At 47.7% G+C, this 21,300-nt stretch overlaps 1 protein-coding gene across 1 annotated transcript in view; it reads left to right on the plus strand.

Moving 5' to 3' along the window:
* Window positions 1-12,943, plus strand: part of MDGA1 (MAM domain containing glycosylphosphatidylinositol anchor 1) — a 138,750-nt gene extending 125,807 nt beyond the window's left edge. Inside the window, exons 15-17 of the mRNA XM_041477151.1 lie at window positions 10,471-10,601; window positions 11,280-11,388; window positions 12,536-12,943. Coding sequence (XP_041333085.1) covers window positions 10,471-10,601; window positions 11,280-11,388; window positions 12,536-12,627 — 332 coding nt within the window. The 3' untranslated portion in view covers window positions 12,628-12,943. The remainder of the gene's footprint in view (window positions 1-10,470; window positions 10,602-11,279; window positions 11,389-12,535) is intronic.
* The last annotated feature ends 8,357 nt before the right edge of the window (window positions 12,944-21,300 follow it).

Below are 21,300 nucleotides of genomic sequence, written 5' to 3' on the forward strand. Positions count from 1 at the left end.
CCATGAGGAGCAATGCTGGGGACTGATTGAGAAGGATTTTGGTTCTGAGTCACTGGAAACAGTGAGACCTGATCAGATTGCTTTCCACAATGTCTGAGTTCAAGAAAGCCATGGGTGTTTCACAGAGGAAATTGGGCTGTGGGCAGGCTACTTATACAGGCAGTGTCACCACTGAAGCCCTCCTGCTGAGGAGGAATCACAGGTCTGGAAGGCCTGCCAAACTGAATTGCTTCTTTACTTCTTCAACTCAAATCAGACAATCAGTGCAAAGGTGTGTCTAAAAGGTTGTGGAGGATGATCACACATAGGAGCCAGCGGGTGCCATGTGGCTTCAACTTGTTTCTGACAAGTGACTTTAGTCAGAGCTGTCAGGTCACACAGATTGAGAGGTATCGGTTCTGTCAAGGCAAAAGCAGCTTGAACCACAAAGGCATCATTTTTGTGAGATTCAACATCATAGCTCCCTCATTCCTACCCAAAGTTTGTTTATGAGCAGAGCACCCTGCCACTGCACAACAATACAGGTGGCACCCTGGAGGTAGCTGAGTTCTTTTGGATACGTGAAGTTTGCCTTATATAGAAATGTGTCATTCATTAAATCCATGCCATTATCTCCAGTGCAATTACTTTACGCAATTAGGGATTACGTCACTGGATTGATTGAGGGGAGGCTGATTTTCCTGATGAGTATGATTCACTTCCCTCTAGGCTCTTGGAAACAAGTTGCAGTTAGAGTTAAGTGAAGAGTTTGTAATGAAAAAGTGTATTCAATTTTTTTAATACTCATTATTTTTCCACTTATTCAGATGTGGTTTTGGCCATCGATAAATACGTATTTTACTAATGATCTGTTAAAAGATCCAGCACCTTCCTGTGGGCTTTGGTATGGACCCTTTGGATAGATTGGGGTCTCTTCCAGTAGCATCTGCATGGGTTTCTTGGGAGGTTAGTTCAAATACCATGATCATGAGCAAGGATTATAAAGACCTAGCAAGAAGAGCATGTATTTGTAAAGTGTCATTCATCCTCTGTAAGTTCAATACAGTGGCTCTGAACCAAAGACAGATTAAGTCATTGTTTCTCTAAAGAATTCAGTGAACTTTGGATTAGAGACATAAAGATTATTAAAACCCAATGGTACTGATACATCATCTAATCAAATTTCATGCATAACCAAGGGCAGAGAATTCCCTTCAGTTACTTTTGCTTGAACCCAGTAAATACTATGTATCTATGCTTTCATTAGGTGTTTACTTACAAAGAGCACCAATGACATGCTTGATATGTAGGACTGGATCATCCCTAAGACAAAGAGTTTAACATCTAAAGAAGACATGGAGACGAGGGAAAGGTGTTCAGATGTGTTGGCTACATGTCATTTTCATTCCACAAATATTGTGTCTTCATGTTGATACAGGCATTCTGTTTAGTACCTTGAATGTGGGTTCACTGATCCCTTTGCTTGCCCCTCACTAAAAGGGCATCACTGAATCAAGTTCTCAGTGCAGATAGGCACTGAAATGCTACCTTCTTCAAAAGTCCTCTTCTGTCTTACCAGTTTGAACATCTGACTACTTTCCTGCTGCAGGTTTTGCTGGGAAGGCTGTTGGAGCACAGATTGCTGGCACCCATTCATTTGCAGATGCCCTGAATCTCCATAGCTTTTCTTTGCTCCTGATCACCTGATTGGAGACACAGTTTTTCCTCTGGTGGACAGTTGCTGTGATCCCCCCTCCCTTCATTCAGCAGAACACGTTTCCATTCAGACTTTAATCACAGCAGCAGCCTTGTGAGAAGTTGAGGAGCTGTAAGGATACACTGCAACCTGATCATCTCCTGAGACATCAGGTGTTGTATCAATTATTCAGACTCTGAAATTGATATATACAGAATTTAACAGACACTAAAGAGGAAACAGGAGCTCTCAGAGCGCATCCAGCTACTTCTTTAGCACTCCCTTGTCACGCTTCTATTCTGTCCATAGACCATTAATTATTTCACTGTTGATCATTCCAGGTGCGCTTCTGGACACGCCCCTGGGTGTTCTGGCAGGATAAAGGCTATGGGGACAGAGTGCAAACTATGATACACTACTTGTGCATCCATCCCTATCTGTACTTGAACTTGAACCAGACATGATTTTGTAATATATGGAAATGTGTCCCAGAAAATCAAAGAAATGCTCAACAAGTGTCAGTCACCACCATCACTTCTAGGGTGACTTTTTCTCAGAGAGAGCTCTGCAATGATGATGGGCACCCCAGCACTTGAGGAGTTTGCAGTTTCAGGTTTGGAGTCTCAACGTCTCAGCTAGTCGACTTGAAATTTTGTGGTGCAAGTAAGGCAGGCATGAAGTGCAAAAAGTCTCATGCTATAATGCATCCTATAATGCATCCCCGCTATAATGAGCTCAAAGCTGGGAACACAGCTTGTTCTAACAAACAGCCTTCCTGCAGCAAATCACTTTCAAGGCCTGAACCATTCATCCTCTCACATCTCCCTGGGTCAGGCAGAGGATGAGGCCAGAGAACAGCTTTTGAGTGGTGTCCTCAGTTCAGCAGGAAGAATATGTGATCTCAGCTGCTCCTTCCTGCTGTCTCGCTGGCTTCAGCATTGCAGTAAAACAGCCCATCTGCTCCAAGCCCTGCAGCCGTGCAGCTGCTGTGCTTGGCTCCCGGGACTGAGACACCATGGACAGGGTGATGATGGGGAAATAGGGAAATTGTTAATAGGGGTAGAGAGGAGACAAGCAAAATTTCCTCAGCATAAGTACATCCCTGTCTGCAGGATTTTTGTCAGCTTCCTTTTCACACACATCTTTTGTATTTTGGGGGCTCTGGGAGGCTCCCTCCTCTCTTGCTGAGGTCTTTGCAAAGCCTGCCCACAGAAGGGAGACAGGCAGTGTCCATTGTCTGGCTGTGGTGCTCTTTTAAACGTGGCAGTGTCTATGAAGCAGACTTTGTTTCTGCTTGTCAGAGAGTGCTGAGCATAGTGCGTGCTCTCAGCCTGAGAGCTACGCACATGAATTCCACAAAGGACCCAGCTGTCTCTGGTGCCAGAGATCAAAGGGCCCGTTATCAAAGCTGGGAGGAGAGAGAGCATTGCCTGAAGGCATCTGGGCATGTCATGAAACAGAGGGTGAACAAGGAGCAAACAGACCTCACAAATGAACTATGATTCACTCTGGTTCTTGAGTCTGCAAAATTTGTGGGAAAAGTTGCCTATACATGAACTCCTTCTTGGTAGGTTTACTGTCTTGGTTTGAAAAGACAGGTGACTGTTAAGGAAGGCAGGAGCCTCTCTTGAAATGGAAAATGTAAACCCCCTCCCTGTAAATTATTATAATTTTGAAATTAAGGGGCTTTCAGGCAAAGATATGGGAGTAGGAATAACAGTTCTTTATTAGGAAAAATAATAAAGGAATAAACAAATAAAAATGCAGTAATACCAAACAACACTGACAGAGTCAGAATATGACCTGACACCCTGTGGGTCAGCGTGTTGGTAGCAGTCTGATTAGATGGTGGCTGCAGTCCTGGGGTGACAGGTGTGGTTCTGTTGGAGCAGTGATCCTGTAGAAGGGTGGAGTTTTCCTCTGAGGGTCCAGTGGTGGTGCAAATGGGGCTCGTCTTCCTCTGGGAATCCTGTGGAAAAAGGCAGCTGCTCCTCTGTGAATCCACTGGAAAAAGTCTGCTCTGGTGTTCCAAATCTCAGATTATATCCAGGTAGGAATGCTTGACTCCTCCCTCTGGGTGGAGCATCTCACAATGGAAAGATGTAATTTTTTCAGTTGTGCAGTGAGATTCAATGGCCCATTAAGAGAAGATATCTCCCAGAGGCAGGATGGGTGGTGGAAGAGATAAAGAAAACTGCCCCACCTCCAACAGATGGCAATAGAATACACATCCCGGGCCACATCTTGCATCTGCAACCTAAGACATTATCATACTCTTATTTTTAAAGGTTGGACTTCATATTAAAGGTCTTTTCCAATGTAAACAATTCTATGATTTTCCCCCAGGCTGGCCTCTCCTCTCTAAGGTAGTATCCAGCACTTCTGGGGACCAGCAGCTACAGCAGGAAAGAGGGAAGGAGCTGCCCCCATCAGCATCTTCCCATCCTGCTTGCCAGCAGCTGCACAGACAAATGAAGGAGAGCATCCATTTCCCTGCCCAGCACCTGGGGCTCCCCCAGCCCTGCCTGGTGCTGAGTCAGCAGCAGCACTGGGCTCCTACACAGCCATGGCCCCAGCAAGTGACCAGCTCTGAACCCACCCCTGAGGCACCTGCCATGTGCCCTCCCTCTATTTTGTTCTAGCTGCATATCAGATGGGCCTTTGTTCTTCTGAGATAGCATAAATTTAACATTATGGAGCTTGCAGATATTTTTTCTCCCTCTTTTGAATTTCTTAAACCACATCCTGTTGTCCACACATAGAAAGCCTGTTACTGCTCACAAACAGCCTCTCAGGGAATTTTCCATGAAAAGGGATGCCAGGATTTTGTTCTGTAAACACAGTATCAAAGATGGAAGTCTTGTCTCATTCATCTCTCTATGCTAACAGTTTCTCTAATTAGACTGGTGGATCAAATGAGCAAAGGAGCTCAAGCATAGCTCCATTGTGAGTCTGCTCCTGCCATATCGCCATCTGCTCTCTATGTACACAGACAGGTGGGGATATGCTGGAGAGAAGGAGCTATAGCTGTAGCTTGCCTGCCTTCCTCCCATTATTCCTCATCACGAGACAGCCATGACAATACCATTGCACTTACCCCACTGTCTTCAGGCTCAGGTTCCCCCTGCCCAGTGTGTCTCCCCAGGAGCCCAGCCATATGTCTGCTTTGCCTTTTTAGAGTATTGTTGCTTCTCTGCTGGTACATTCCCTCCATCCCGAAGTTCCCATACATGCCAGACTGGTCAGATAGATAGTGATGGATCATAGATCAATCTGTGCAATTGACTTTGCCATGCCAGGGAATATTGCTTCAAGCCCAGGCTCATTTGATGATGGTTTAGGAGGTCAGAGGTGGGAATGTGTTTGTTTCTTTGGGTTCTTGAAATCCACAGTTAACTCCAAAGAAAATTCCCTGTAGCCATATATAAGTAATTTTCACAGGTTTGCTGTAGGGGAGACATTGCCAATCAAAACTTACTTTATTGCTGTTTATATCCCCAGAAAGTCCTAGACACAGCAGGAAACAGGAGGCTTTGATTCCCCCCATTGCTTTTTCCACAGCCTCCCTGCTGTACCAGAGCATGGAGTGTCCCACAGCAATGAGCTGGCAGCGCAGGCTGAACGTTCTCCATGCCCCAATGCAGATGCCTTGTGAGTAGAGGTGGGATCATGGTGCTTTCCAAACTCTGACCAGGATGAGCTCTCTGAACCCTCCTGCTCTGAAGTTAGTGAATTGGTGGCTGTAGAAACAGGTCTGTGTAGTGACCCTATGACTGTTCAGAGGGGACCCTGCCCACCAAGCTGAGAACAGTGAAAGACACGTAGAAATAAAAGTTCTCTGTAGTCATAAGTGTAAAGCAGCCCAGAGGATTTAATTGTCTTACTCCTCATATGTTAATGTGTGAAGCATCCTGAGAGACTGTGAATGAGTAAATACATCCTACCATGGCACAAAGACAACTTACACTCCTAGAAATTATGAGTCAGTACCACTTGGTATTATTTCTGCATCTCTATCTGTGCTACAATTGTTTTTCCACCCTCTGTTCTCTAGCTCTCAGAGCAATAACTTTCCCCCCAGCTCTGTAACCAGCCTGATGTTGACTGCTATTCATTAGCATCCATTTAAATGAGAGGGAGAGAGACCTGTGTTTGTTGTGGAGATTATAAACAGTAATAGATTCTTTCTGGAGACTGTCATTGGCTCCTGGTATTTGCCTGCAGTGAGCTTTGGGTTTTTAGTTTCTGATCAGTGGCATTAACATTCAACACTCAAAGAAGTGTTCAGAGCCCCTGTTAGAAAATGTAAGAGCTCTTTTCTCCCTGGATTGGTTTTAGCCCTCATTTTGGGTCTACAGGTGACTTTGCTCAGCTGTGCAAGGTCTAAGTCCTCTCCACACCGTGAATCTCTTTCTAGCTACTGGATATCTCTTGCAATCAGTCAGCTTCTTACCTCAGTCTATCTTGTGTGCACTGGAAATGCCATGGGAGTTTCTATGGGAGCTTTCAGCCCTGAATTCCCAGTTGGGTGCCAAATCTAAACTGGAGCTGCAGCTGGGAATTCTCATCAATAGCTGATCTCCTGAGATTGCCCCATACTGGAGCAAGGATCTTACAGGAGTGCAGCAGGCAGTTGCAGTGAGACCAGGCTGCGTGCCAGCTCCTGGCTGTGGATCCAAGAGCCTTCCCTACCCATCCCACGGAGCCCTGCTGCACTTGGCATGGCACCCCATCTCTCAGTGTGTGGTGTCATCTTCCCTTTGCTTCCTGACTGCTCCAGCTGCCTGCCTTCCATCTGAGCCATGTAAACTGAGCTGTTCCTTAGCTTTTTCCCTACCCCATCACCCTGCATTAACTCCCCAAGAGAACTCTTGAGGAAACCTCTGCCTTCTCTGCCATCCCACACTGACTGTGCTGGTGGCCCTGCCCATACCGGCCCTGCATCCCTCCCACTGCTCCCTGCACCAGCTCTTCTGGACCTACACCGCAATTCTGTGTGACAGTGAAGTCCCCATCCTGTGGATACTGAGTGAAGACTTTTTTTTGTTGTGAAAAGGTAACATTTAAAGGCATCCCTTGGGTTATTCTATCTGGCAGCACAGCTGGTCTTTTGTGTGACTGCCAGTCTTTTGAAATGCCAGCTCTGGTCTTCAAGGCAGCCAGCAGAAGGTACAGCTGGCTCTGCCTGTAATTAATTCCTCATCACTCATCACTTGCCTTTATTCTCCCTTTTGACTGGGAAGAAGGAATAATACCGATTACAAGACAAATGCAAAGATTGCCTTGTATGGGAAGAGGTAACAACAGGATTCTTGGTGTCCTGGGATTTCCCTTTTGTTTGTCTTTCTCTGGTCAGCTGGAGAGATATAGCAGCAGATAGATGGTCTAACTTTTTGTGTGCCTCACCAGCAGGTGCCCTTAGAAAGTGCCAGGCAGGGGAGATGGGGAAGGGGCAACAAGGAGAGAAATAGGGAACAAAACTGTCCAGCTGGCTTTGGACTCTGATAGAGGAAACCAGGCATAATTGCAGTCTGAAACCAGACAAAAAGGGTGACTGCAGCAACTGGCACTGGAGACCATCCCAGATGGGTCTTTCTCATCTCCACTGATGAAGAGTTGGAGAGCAGGTCACACTTCAATTCTTCTTCAGTTTTTAGCCACTGGAAAGGAAGATGACTTGGAGATTCCCATAGTCCAAGTCTGCAATGTTTTATGGCTCTGCCTAGAGTGCAGATCTGGAGGTTCATTTATCTGATACCTCCATCACAGGCTATGTGCCCTTAACTTTACGGGCAACTGGTGGCAGACTGACAGGTGGTAGAAGGGAGTAAAGTAGAAGAGCTGCACAAACTTTAACATCTACAACACTGTGGACTCAGTTCAAATGGGATAGAGGTTTCATTACTGTTTCACGTCCAGGAGCCTCTTCCATGCCTCCCAGAAGCATATTCCCAGTGACAGTGTTACTGGCAAATGGAGGTATTGTAGTTCCTTCCCAGTCTCAGGAAACCTCTGTAACTTAGCAGGGATTGCAGGTAGGGCTGTGAGAGCTGGCTGCCCTTCACAACTCTGACTGATTTCTGAGATAGCCATGGGATTGCTGCTCCTCTGTTTTGACCTTCAGTTTTCCATGTGTAGACAGCAGTGAAACACTGCATGTTGTGAGTAGATAAGGGAGATTCCTTTCCAATTGTAAACCATTTGAAGAATGCCTGCTCACATTCAGTATTGTTGTATTAGGGAATTCGGGGGCCAAAAGGTTGTTTTTCCTGATGCTGCAAGGACACGGAGCTGTCAGCCAGGATGTGCTCAGGCTTGGTTTGGGTTTAGGCCAGGCATTCACAGCCAGTGCTTTGGAGGCACTAATTTGCATTCCAGATACTTCTCTGGGTTTCTTTCTATCTTGCCTTTGCTTTTTTCCTAGGGCATCAAAGTTCGTTTGCTGCGTGATTTGTCCCAGTGCTGACTACCCAGCCAGGCTATTGTGCAGCAAATCCTAGCTACAAGTCCCCAAATGAGGATAGAATAGACAATGGTTGTTTTTAATCCTTGCTTGCTAGCAGCTTCATATTAATTCTTCATTTGCTCTCAATCCCTCACCTCACCGGCCCTGGTGTCTGTAATTAGCTGCTCTGAACACACTCCTGTTGACATTGATCTATGGGGTTATGTAGTTCCTGCGTGAGCTGTCAGTTTGGACAAGGGGCTCCATGAGGACTAGGTATCCTTAGAGAGACTTTCCTTCATAGGAAGCTGCTGAGGGCAGGGAAGATGCCAAGAAATCAGCAGCTCAAAGCTGCCTTTGCCAGAGATTCCTATAGTGACTTCTCTTATTTGTGGCGCTGTGTTTCCAGGAGGGAGGTCTCACTGGCTTGGATCTCCCGAGGTTGTGCAGTGCCAGCTGCTCTCAAGAGAGAGAAACAAGTTATTTTTCTCCTTGTCCTGGGTTGTGGTGTGCATCCCTAACTGAGTACTGCCAGGGAAGGGGATTGGATATGCTGTGTCCTGTCAGGCCTTCATCCAGTCTTCTCAGCCTGCCTTACAGCTAATGCTTCTGAATATTTCCAGACAATAATGTGTTTTCTATCCTCATTTCACTAAATTATATACATATTTCATTTTTTTGTAAGTCATTCACTAAGAATCTAAACATTTAATCATCTTTATCATGATCTGAAGTCCCTGCAATGTATCTCTCAGTTACTGACAGCCAGGTGCTTGATGGGAGTATTTCCAGGTCCCTGTCCTTCACACAGTGCCCCTAAGGTGGATGTGCCAAGAATGAAGGATTTGGGGGGATCATGTAGGAGGGAGGTTATACAGGAAAGTCTGTTTCCCTGTCTCTTCCCCTGACCTCTTTCTGCTGCTTTTCCAAAGGGCATAGCCATGTGGGAAGGCAGCATCCCAAGTGCAGATAGACTACAGATGGATAAGTAAGGGGTTACTATTTCCTCCATACTCTCAGGTGTAATATATCTGTGTATGGAGACCAGAAACCCTGATGAGCAGAAGCATGACTAGATCTGTGATTGATTGATTTCTTGAGAAAAAAATGTATTTCAGGTCAACCCTGACTGAATGTTTAACTTTTTCTTTTTTTTTTCACTGAAGCAAAAAAGGAAAATAAGTAATCTGAGGGCATGCTAACAAAATGCTGCAGTAAGACAAACTGAGATGGTTTTGTGTGTGGGTGTAGGGTAGGAAGCTGTGACACTGTTTTCAAAGTGAGAACTGGAAATGCTTTGAGATTTGTTGGCTTTGATTTTGGTTTAATGATAGACAAAACCTTTTGGGAATTGCTTTTTTTGAAAGAAATTGAAGTTGGCATTGATTTGCAGGATCTTTGTGAACTTCTGAAAACGCTGGGCTGGGATGGTACCAGGTGGTGTGGAACACTGTCTAGTGCTTCAAAGAACAGCTGCTCACTCCAAGGCTGCTCCCAGGGCAAGTGGTGAATGAGGACTGGTCGTATTTCCACAGCTGATGGCCAGGGCCAGAGCAGGGAGAGCCCTGTTAGCTGCACTGACTATTTCAGGTGTCAGTGGTGAACAGGGGGAGGCAAGGATGAGTTCTGGGCTCCTGATTTCAAGTGGAATGTGAAGAAATTGGTGGGGCCCAGCAGAAGGGCATCAGGATGGTCAAGGGCCAGGAGCAGACATCCTTAGGAAAAGTTAAGGGAGCTGGACTTGCTCAGTCTGGCAAAGAGGAGGTTGCTATGGGCCGTTGGCCCCCAACTATTTCAAAGGCAAATTCAAACATAATGGAACCAAAATCTTTTCATAGTATTAAATTATATGATAAGGAACAGTGTCCACAACTGGTAGTGCTAGAGGTTCATACTGGACAGTAGGAGAACTTGGTTTCCTCAGGGAAGTTCAAGACTGGCCAGGCAAAACCATGCTGCCCTCATGTAGAGCAGGAGACAGCTTCGAGCAGGAGGTTGGATGGGATGCCTCTGGAGGTCCCTGGCAGCTAGCATTTCTGCCACCCCCTTCTCATGCCACGCCAGCCGTGCTGCACACTGCTTCTTCCTCATCCTGCCCCTCTTTGTCTGGGTGTGTACTTCCCTAGGAAAGGCCAGGTGGATGAAACATTGCCAGTGGCACTTACCCAGGAACACGGGAGAAAGCTGGCTCCCTTCAGAGATGACCGCTGGGGCTCTGCAGGCTGTCCCTGGGCCAGCTGGGGCTTACAGCCACGATTCAAGGCTGAGCCCAGAGCTATGCCGGAGCCAGCCCAGCAGGCAGCCTTGGCTGCCTGTCCCAGCATGCCAGAGGCCTGCTTCTCTCTTACAGGCTCCTTGAACCTGCTAGTTCGCGTGCGGAACAAGCGAGCCATCGACACCCAGGTCTGGTCGCTCAGTGGGAATCGGGGCAACGTGTGGCAGCAAGCACATGTCCCCATCAACCCGCCTGGGCCCTTCCAGGTAAGCCAAGCCCACAGTCAGGGAGCCACCTGGCCTGTCCGTGTGCCATGGCTGTAGATTTCCTGGCAGACATCTTCCTCTGTGGCACAGGGGCCGGTGGGGCACAAGGGAGGGTATTGGGAGCTCTTGTGAACGTGAGCTGGGCACTCTGCATGTGCTCATCATGTTGTTCATGTGTACCCAGACAGTGGGCTGCTTTTATGGCTGAGGTTTTTACCCAACAGTGGGCTGCTTTTATGGCTGAGGTTTTTGCCCTACTTTGCTGTTGTAGGGTTGTTTGTGAGAGCTGCCCTGTTCAGGCTGGTTAAGTTGTGGCACTGTGGCAAAATGCCCAGTGTGCTTTTGGATACTTCAAAATATTAAATAAGAATGTAGTTACTCTTGCAAGTTCTGTTCAGTATTTGTTGGCTTGTTAGAGCAGGACACTTAATAAAGCAGAGCTCTAATGCTCATTTATTACTGCACAGATGCTCAGTACAAAGAGTTTGGTCCCATAAACAGTGGGATCTGGCTTTCCAGAGCCTATGAATATAGGAGAAATGGGAAGGAAATCATTCTCTAAGGGGCCTGATAAGATCTGGTCTGTGTCCTGGTCGCCTCTGCAGAGCCCTGCAGTGCAGGAAGGGCCCTCCACACCTGCAGCCTCACGCTGGGCTCTCTCCCATGCTCTGCTCGTAGATCATCTTTGAAGGTGTCCGGGGCACAAGCTATGAGGGGGACATTGCCATCGATGACGTCACTCTGAAAAAGGGAGACTGCCCAAGGAAGCCAATTGGACCAAATAAGGGTGAGATTGTGTCTGCCTCAGAGACAAACAAGTTGGTAGGAGTGCATTCACAAATGCGCATGCTGGGGCTGCGCAGCTGATTTCAGAGCACGCTGATGTGTTGGTGGGACTCAACGGGATGGTTGACCCCACTAGCAGAAGTCACCAGAGGGGCTGTCAGACTCTTGGGCTTGTTCTATACAGTCAAGAGTTAGCAAGAGTCAAAGGAACAACCAGGAGGTGTCATCCCAATAAGATAAGGACTTCTGCAATACCTCATTTCCTGGAAACTCTAGTTATGGAAGCTTTGAAAAGAGAAGGACCTTCTGCAGTTGTTAATGGCTGTTAATGGCAGTGTTAAGTCAGTCCTACTCCAAGAAAAAAAAAATCTGCTCTTTGGGGTGTGGAACAGGGGAGGGCTGTGCTTCTTTCCATTGCCATCTGAGCAGAGAGGCACAGCCAGGCTAAATCCCACCAGCCCCTTTGCAGTCCACCCACATGAACTGATGCCAGCACTGCAGTAATGGAGACAACTGCATGCTCACTAGGGTGCACCGTGGATTGAAGGCACGGCAAGGTGTGTGTAAGCACTACGTAGGCATTGGGTGGGAATCACTGGTGTGCCGTCTGCCGTAGTCCTGCCTGTGCCCCCGATAACATGCCCCAGCTGGGCCAGAGAGCAGATGTTCGGGGTATGCAAACCAGAGCCTGACAGGCACTGGAGAGCAAGGTTCAGTTTGGTTTATTTATTTTTGAAGCAAGAAAACCTTCAGAGTAAGGGTCACTTCTAGCAATTTTCTTAACTCTAGAGATGAAGGGGGAAACCAAAGTCAGAACACTCTAAAATTTTCAAAATTTTAGATGCTGTTAAAGGTCTCTTTTAGCCTAGGATATAACCATAACACAATGAGAGTCTTTTATTTTACTCAGGTTGAAAGTTCTGGGAAAGAAAGGATTGGGTTGCAAAAGAGTCTAAGACTCAACCTTTTTTCCAAAGTTAGTTTTGGAGAACCTTGAGAATGTCCAGGAAAGGCTCAAAGTGTCTTCCAAAAGATCAGGGAACTCTCTGTCCTTCAGGGTGGGAGAAGACATAGATGTGTGCTAACTTGTTTGATGAGGTCTGTATCTGTCCCACCACTAATTCTCTTTCTCCCTTCTCGGCTGGCAGCTGTTGCTCTTCCAGGAAGCGGTGTCCCAGCCCTGCACCGCCCTTGGCTTTGTGGCCCATTGACTTTCTTCCTTTACATGCTGCTCAGATGATGGCAAGTGAGCGCTCCTGTCTTCGGACCAAGACATTCCTGCTCCTTTCCTACTCAACCACCTCTGCTCCTCTTCCTCCCCTCCTCACTGGCACACCAAAGTGTCCATATGGTACCAAAGACTGACAGGCATGACCATGCAAAGGGATCTGGTTCAGAACTGGAGCACTCCTTGAGAAAGTCATAATGTCTAGAACAAAATTTAAAAATAAATACAAACTTTTTTTAAAAAGCACGTGCACGAGAGTGAGAGAGAGAGAGAGAGAGGGGAAGGAAAGAAAAACACATGGAGAAAAGAAGGAATGAAACACAAAAAATGGGAATGAAGAAATGTGAAGAGCAAATGAAGGAAGAAAAAAACCACACCCATGTTTCCTTGGGAATGTCGGACAGGGCTTCCTCAGGGAAGTGCGAACTTGTTTTAAACAAACAAACAAAAATATATTAAAGCACAAATTTCTACCAGAACAGTTACCTTCTTTGCTGCAGAGCCCACAGCTTAGTGGATGATATCCTGCAGTACTCCCCTTGTCTCCTCATGCTTTCCCACTGGCTGGGGCTGCCCCGCTCCGGCTGCAGCTCCCTGCAGTAACACCGGCCTCGTCTGTGGGGCAGCAGCCGCCCCGCATGCCGGCGGCCGGAGCGCCTTTCCTCGCACCGCATGTGCTTCACTGTCTCCATCCATCCACATCTTCCAGGCTCTCATGTACTTAATTGCCCCTGGTCTGGTTTGCTTTGGCCTTTCCCCACCACTCTGTGCTTCTCCTCGTCCCCCAGCCTGAAGAAGATGGAGCAAGGAAGGGACCAATGACACGGACCATGCTGAGTGGTGAAGTCCTGTCTGGATCCAGCTGCAGCACGGGCCTCCAAGAGCCTCTTTCTGTCTCTCAGCACTCTTGCTGGATAGGGATCAGGTCTGAGCTGCAGACAGAAAATCTGGTCTCTCTGGGGCTGAGGGATGGGATGTGATGGGATGGGACTGGAAGGGTGGAGCAGTTGCACACACTGGCTTCCCGCTGTGAATATTGGGATGGCAACTGCCTCAGCCCTAACCCACAATTGCTTCTCTGCTTGTATTTTGTTACCTATTTATTTTGGTTTTTATTCCATTTCTTCCTCCACCTCAAGTTTTCTGGATTATGGGAAGAGTCAGCCATTGAAATGTTCTTCAGCCAGGCAGCAAGTCCTGTGCTCATGACCCAAGGCTGGGCTGGCAGTTCAGGCAGCTCCAATGCTGCCCTCTCACCTCCCAAGGCCTTTCACATGCACAGTGCATTTGCTGCGGTGTGGGCAAAAGGTGGCAACAGCATCACTCAGCTCAGGGCTGAGGTTGCTGAATTTTGTCAGCACATGCAGCCACACAGGCACTCAGCTTCCCCTGCCAGGGCAGTGGGCAGAGGAGCTGAAAGGCAGAACAGGCAGGAAACTACTCCAAGAAGGATGCAGGCAGAAAGTTGGCCCAAAAGAGGGGCTTGTGCTGAGCTGTGGCACTGTTGGCTACTGAGGAACAAGGGAGCGGGGATGGGAGAAATTCACTTTTTTCTTGATGGTATCATGAGTGGGTAAAGCTGGTGTTTCTGCTGCAGACCTGTAGCAGGTCTGGCCCAACCTCCTCAAGGTGGAGGCACATGCTGCTCCAGATGAACCCTCAGGAGAAGGATTTGCCCTGTACCAGCCAAAAGGAGCTGTGATAGCCTTGATGCATCTGGAAGCAGCTCTGGGCATGACTTACCTCCCTGTACAGGGCAGAGTCAGCCCCACAAGGCTGTGAATTGGGGTTTACTAGCCCACACTCTCAATTAATTAAGTGTGACTCTTCCTCCTAAGGGATACCACATCCAAAATCCTTATCTGGAACACCACAGATAAGATAGATGTTTCACTGAAGACCCAGTATCCATGGCACCTTACCCATTTCTGATTAATATATCAGCTTCTCTAAGACAGCCATATTTGTCTGAAATCACCTGAATGTATTAACTGCCTCCTGCATTGCTCAGCTTCCAGCCATGGCCTCATTGCCTTCACTGATGGAGGGGGAAAGCTCTTACTTAACTCCCAGGAGATCCAGCCACCATCAGAGAGAGAAAGGACATCAGCTCTGAGGGCCAAGGGGACCTTCTTCACAGGAGGCCTTGCAAGACAGTGGGAGGGCATGATGCAGGTCTCCCCAGCTCATTCTGCTTTTTTCCATTTCCAAGAATTAAGACTGCATCTTTTCTGTCTCCACTCCTCCCTCCAGAGCCCAGACCTCAATCACAGTGCACATTTGAGCAGGAAACCCATGGCTGTTGCCCAGGGCCAGGCAGTGTCATGGGATGCAGTAGGTGCCAACAGCAATTCTGTGTCTTGCTGTCTGTTGCCATTTTCATGGGCAGCCCGTCCTACCCTTTTTTAGGCTGAGCTCTTTCAGCCCTGTGCTCTTCTTTTCCTCTGTGCTTGTTGGAGATCAGAAGTCATCACCCCACTCCTGGTAAGAGTCCACTTTCACTCCTAGGAGAGAGACTGTGCTTTCCAGGGGCACTTGGGAGCTTCACAATGGCTCCTGATCTGCCAGCAGAAAAACATTTGTGTTGCCTTGCTGGTTGCAGGAGGCTTCTGCTGGGCAGAAGGTGGAGACAGAATTATTCCCCATTGATAAGAGATTGCCCAGGGCAACCATCTCACCTTCTGAGCTCTGAGGCAGAGGCCTTTGTGGGTTTGCTTCTATGGACTGCTCAGCCCAGGTTGCACAAGCACCCAGGTTTTGCTGGTGTTTAGTGAGCATCAGAGGTGCTGTGGAGCTGGGGAGGTGCAGCCTGAAGGTTCAGGATGATGGGCAAAGCATTACCTGTGCGGCAAGTGTCAGCAAAAGGGCACCACACTTTTAGAAAGGGATGCCTGTAGGGAGGGAGTCCATGCCCTGTTGCCAACCCCTGCAAGGAAGGATGTAACAGCCTCACCACACCAATCCATGGCACGGGACAAGAAGCCCTTTGGTAGCTGTAGGTGCAGGGCAGAGCAAGGAGGTTGTCCCAGCCAGAGGTGAAGCCTTCTCCTGCTGTCAGGTGTCTTTCAGCTTCAGTAAAAGTCTCAGGAAGCCCCTTTCCACTTAGATCTCTGCTCTTTTATCTCTGGCTAGAAAGCAGCTGGTGGTGAGTTTGGGGAAAAGTCATTAACCCAAGTGCCCCTGCTTCCCATAAGTACTGAGGACAAAAGGAAAGAGTTTCCCTGGCAGATGTGCTGCGAGACGGTATCAGGGGAAAGAGGCACTTCAACAGCAAGGATGGGAAGCTGTGCAGTGATGGGGTGGAGGGGAGGCAGGGTCCCTCTTCTTTGAGGGTAGTGGTACTTGTGGTTTAATACCCCATGCTTGAGAGGCAAGTCTCCTTGTGGAGGTGATACATCCCAGGTGAGATGTAAAGCCATGCTCCTTACTCCTTCCACCTTCCAAGTAAAGATCCCTTCACATTTTTCACACTGTTCTGGCTAAATTACAGTCCTTAAACTTAATTACTGTCTGTCTTCTTAAATATTTGTTGCAGTCCCAATGTTATGTTTCTCTTCCTGGTGTTTTATGTTGCTCTGTGCCTATCGAGTAGCTACTTTATTCCACTCCAGAAGTGACTGCATTTCAGCAATGGTGGATATTATTCCTGTATATAGTATGAAAGCCCCTGCAGAAGAAAAGTGCAATATAAATTTAAGAGACTGCTTTTATTTACAAGGAGACCTCTGCTTGGTAGTTGTAGAAATACATTAGGAAGAATGCTCTGTGGGTGTTATCCGATATATACTCAATTTATTTTTTTTTCAGGGTGTAGAACAGAAAATATGTGAGTGTGCAGGCTCCTGGGTACAAGTTGTAGATATTAGAAGTAGTGAATGCTACTGTGTAGTTACAAGTGGGGCTTACAAAGAAACTTACATTTGAAACCTCTTTTTGTAGTTGTTCATCGTATTCTGAAAAATATACTTTTTAATTATAATTTTCTACAGTTCAGTGCAAGTCCAAATAGCAGGTCATCAACACAACTTTAATCCATGGCTTTTAACAATATGAACATCAATTTCTGCTACTTGCCCTGAAATGCAGTTCCTGGCTGGTAATAATAATAGACTATTTTTCTTCCACAAAGAGCAGCCACTGGAAAGTGATGGACCTAATATGTTCCATTTGATCTGGAGTTAAGTAATTAGGAACATCTGAGTGCAACTCTTCCCAGCTGTGTGAGAGTGAAAAATTGTTTCATGTATATTAAAAACTTAGCATAGTACACAAATGGTTTGGGAACTGCTTGTGGGTCCCTTTCAACTCAGCATATTCTGGGATTCCGTGATTGGCAGGCATGCAGAGCTGCTCTAGCAGAGCTGCACAGTGTGCTGCCTGGAGAACAGCTGTAGCAAAAGTGATAGGGAGCCCTTCTTCTGGGAACTAGTTTTCTTCTGGAAAGAAATATGGTAGCAATCAGGGAAAAATTGGTGGCGGGGGGGGCTTCAGATATTTAGGCTAGAAATTTTTTGCAAAAATAATTTAGAGATATGAGAATGAGTGTAGTAAATATGATACAAGTCATATTTTATTCCCTATTGCTATCCAAAGTATCGAAATTTAATTTCTGTCTATACAAAATCCTCTGGGTGCACTACTCCAGAATTACAAAAAAATTACTACCAAAGGAAGAGCAGAGTCTGGATTCCTCCTCCTCAGCCTGTCCTTATCACTCTGTGCCAAAAAGCACCCAGCTTTTGGGTTGGTGCCGGGTGCTTCTCAGCCTGGGGGGACAGTCAGTGGTGCTGGTGGGAGAAGCATCCCTCCACCACTGTGCTGAGCCTTGTCTCCAGCATGAAGTGGTCCCTGTGCAAGGCACTGTCAGGAGCAAGGCCTGCTCCCCAGTAGCTCTCAGTGAGGCTGAGGCAGGGAATTTTACCTATGGGAATCGCCAGGGGGTCCTCATGCTGCCCTGGGCAGTGACAAAGGAACTAGGGCAATTTCCCTCCTCCATGAAGTAAATGGTGTCACCTCACCCCACTTGAAGAGACAAACCTTTTTGTTAAAGCAGAGAGCTCAGGAAGCTGCTGCTTCGGGGTGTTGCTGTTGTAGTCACCTTTATCTGTCAACACCACGCAGATATCCATTTTTCTCTGGAAATGCTGCAGCACCCCTTTGCCTCCTGGGTGCCTTTGGGTGTCCTAGCAGTGGCATAGAGGATCATATCCCATGGGCTCTGTGCCTCAAGCTGGGCGTGGTGGGACACGGTGCCACTGTGCCTACTGATGCCCAGCTCTTGAAGGACCCTGCTTTTCAATGATGACAAGCAGTTGCATTGTGAGTATTTCCTGTGCAAAAGATAGGCCTCCTGGCACTCCTGGCTTTGGGAAAGACCACTCTTGGTTCTTTAAACTGCCCTGATATGTTGTCTTTTCCAGGCTGCCCTCAGTGTGGGTGCATCCCTGTTCGTAACAACAGGTGTGCAGCAGCAGGACCCTCTGCAGGCTGTTGCCATAATTTGTATTTTCTTTGGCCCAAGTGATAGCTGCTCATCCTGAGACAAATGGCTTTTACTGTAGAAAAGTGCTGGAGAGCTCTGGGTATTGCATTTAAACCTGATCAAATTGATACTCCATGGTAATAACTGGCAGCTGTTGGTTTCCAGCAGGGAGCTGAATAGCTGTGGTACACCCAGCATCCTAAATGAAAGCTGTGGTCTGTGGGTGTTTTCAGTTCTTCCCTTGGGATTAAGGCACATGTCAGTTTGGCTGACCATCTGCCACCACCCAGCACACCACAGGGGATTTTGGGGTCTTCTGATGGCTACTTGTAGTTTGGTATGGCCATATCAGACCACTTGTGCCCTGGAGGCTTTAAACATCCCAAGGAGCACTGTGGGACAGCCCAGGGCCACTTTTGACCAGCCTACCACTGCAGAGAGGAGGAGGATGCAGCTTGCAGGCAACTGTAGTCTGCAGGACAACCTCTTGGCCATGGAAAAGCAGTGCCATCCCACTCCATTTTGTCTGAGATGTGTGCTTGACATCCAAACCCTGGGCTTTGCCGATTCAGGTGCATGCTCAGTGGCTTTGCCGTCAAGCATCCTTTCTCAAAAAGAGAGAGAGCTCCAGAGACAGACAGCAAGCCAGCAGGACTTACTGTGTCCCTGTGCTGTGTGGATGCAGGAAATGGGAGCCCTGTCCAGATCACCTAGATCTGCTCTGGCACCTTCTCCATCCTGCTCCCTGCAGCCCTGGCAAAGCCTGAGGGGCTGGTGTGGCTGCCTGGGTGGTGGTGGCGGAGCAGGAGCACTTGAGGGCATGTGTTGGCTCCATCAGAGACCTAGTGTGAGTCATGTCCTGGCTTCATCAGAGGCAAAGGAGGGATCACAAACAGTCCCATGCGTGGCTGAAAAGATGGAACAGAACTTGTCTATGTTCTTTGGAAAAGGAGAGAGGAAAGATGAAAGTGAGAAAGAGGAAAGTGCATTGTCCTTTGTTTCACTGATGGCAGGCAGCAGGCTCTGACCTGAGGCATCTCAGATGCTGGACAAGGAGACTAAAGAAAGTCTTATACCAGATTTCCCAGTAAAATGCACTAGTCCAGCTCCAGATCCTCAGCACATCTGTACATGAAGAAGCCAGGCAAGCCACCATCCTCCCATGGGTGATCCCTGAGGAAAGCTGCAAAAGGCTGGTCCCAGCTTGTGAGCAATGTCCTTCTGTCTGCTGCCAGACAGTGAGGGTTTTCCAGCATGGGACAGAGGACAAGGGAAAGGGAGAGATGCTGTCTTTACTGTTGCAAAGGTGGAGCTGGGTGATTAGGGATTTTTTTTAGAGAGCTGTGCAAGTCTGTGGTAAGTCCAGGTTTTGCTGGCATTTCCTACAGCCTATAAACAATTTGCTCTGTGGAATGAGACAAAATTTTGTGCTTCCACTAACTATTGTTCTAAAAGGAAATTGGGTTATGAATATTTGACTTAGAGTGGGATTTTTACCCCCAGGATGGCCTAAACTCAGTATAACACAGGGCCAGCTGGACAGCTGTCATACAGTGCCAGTCCCCAGGCAGTGCCAGTGCCCAAAGCTCATAGTGATGGATGTGCCTTATGCTGTAATGGCTGGGCCCTTGCCTGAAGCTTTGAGCCAAGTGAAGGGTACCTGTCTGCTCTGCCACCCATGTACATCTGTCCTGTCTGCCAGCCAAGTCTGCAGGAAGATGAAAGCCCCCCTGCTGCTGCTGCTGTGAGTCTGTGGGGATCCACTTTGGCTGGGGCGGATGGGCTCTGGTCCTGCCATTTAGGAGTGAAGTGGCTTCCAGTTGTGTAAAGCCCAGCTGTTACAGTGAAAAGATGCTTTAAGATCTTCAGAAGTTGCATAACTACAGCAAGCCTCAATTCATCAGCAAAGGCAGGCCGTGAGTAGGAGCTGGAACGTGCCAGATGTCAGCAGTCCTGCTCTGCCACTGAGTTAGCTGCACCTCCTTTGTGCTCAGCATTCCAGCAGCTCAAGGCTGAGCCCAAACTAGCCAAGAGCAAGTGCAACCCCACTTCCTCCTGTGCCTTGCCGTCTCTGCAGACAAGCACCAACTGGTTTTCTTTTGGTGACTCTGATAAGCAATGTGGTGCTGAGATGAAGCTGTTTCCAGGTGTTGCTGGCACTGTAGGTCCAGCACTGTGTTCATCTTAGCAGCTTGTAGAGGGATCAAAGCTAAAAGCTGAGGTGTCGTGTGTTGCAGCTGCCAGAACTGCAGCAGGGAGGAGATAGGGCCCCTTTTGGAGGTGGAGTCTCCACCTCTCCCTTCCCCACAGTCCATGCTCCAGCTCAGAGTACCTTCAAATGTGGGGCATTTGGTACATTATGTCTCACTGGGCCTTGCTCTCAAGAACCCACTGTGGGTATCAGTAAATAGCATGACAGCCAGGCTGTAGCAGCATGGCCAGCTCAGGCAGCACCTAGATTGTGCCAAGAGAAGAATATAGATACCATTCTGTCTATAAAATGCAACAGGCATTGACTGACTGCACATACCATGCAGAGACTGAGCAAGGAACTGGTGAGCACTAGACATTTCCCTGGCAAAATTCAAATGCTGATGAGGAAAGGTATTTACAGACTTGGAGAAAAGAAGCTTTCCTATGCATGTAGCATCCTGAGACAAGAAGACTCTCTCAGAGTTTGCTGGAGGTGACCTTTTCCTCTCATCAAACTTTGTTTGTTCTTCTCTGCTGCCCATCCCCAGCTTCTCAGCACATTAATGTAATTGTTGGTGTTAAAGCTGGGTAAAGTGGCCTAGTGTCAGTGCTTTCAAATATATGAGTTTGGCTTGCTTTCCAGTTTTTGGGATGTTCTAGATGTACCATCTCATTCCACACAGGGGGTTCCACAGCATGCATTCCTCTCAAGACATTTCCTAAAAGCTGTGAATGCTACAGATACATGGTTCTTCTTTGTGGTTTTAGTCACAGCCCTTGTCTGACAGCATGGAGACAATCTCTAATCTCTAGATGGAATGGGAAATTTGGTGCCAGCATGGTTTTGCTTGGGTCCTTTACACCGGTCAGAACCATCCTGCCTGTATCACAATACACGTAGCAGAGGAAAGGGGCCATCATCCAAGATACAACTGTCTCATGGGGAAACAACTGTGACATCTGCCTCTGGCCAGAAGTGAGCACCAGACAGTGATTTCCACACTCTTTCT

This window comes from Pyrgilauda ruficollis, unplaced genomic scaffold (genome assembly GCF_017590135.1).
Source record: "Pyrgilauda ruficollis isolate IOZ18807 unplaced genomic scaffold, ASM1759013v1 scaffold4, whole genome shotgun sequence".
Classification (NCBI taxonomy): domain Eukaryota; kingdom Metazoa; phylum Chordata; class Aves; order Passeriformes; family Passeridae; genus Pyrgilauda; species Pyrgilauda ruficollis.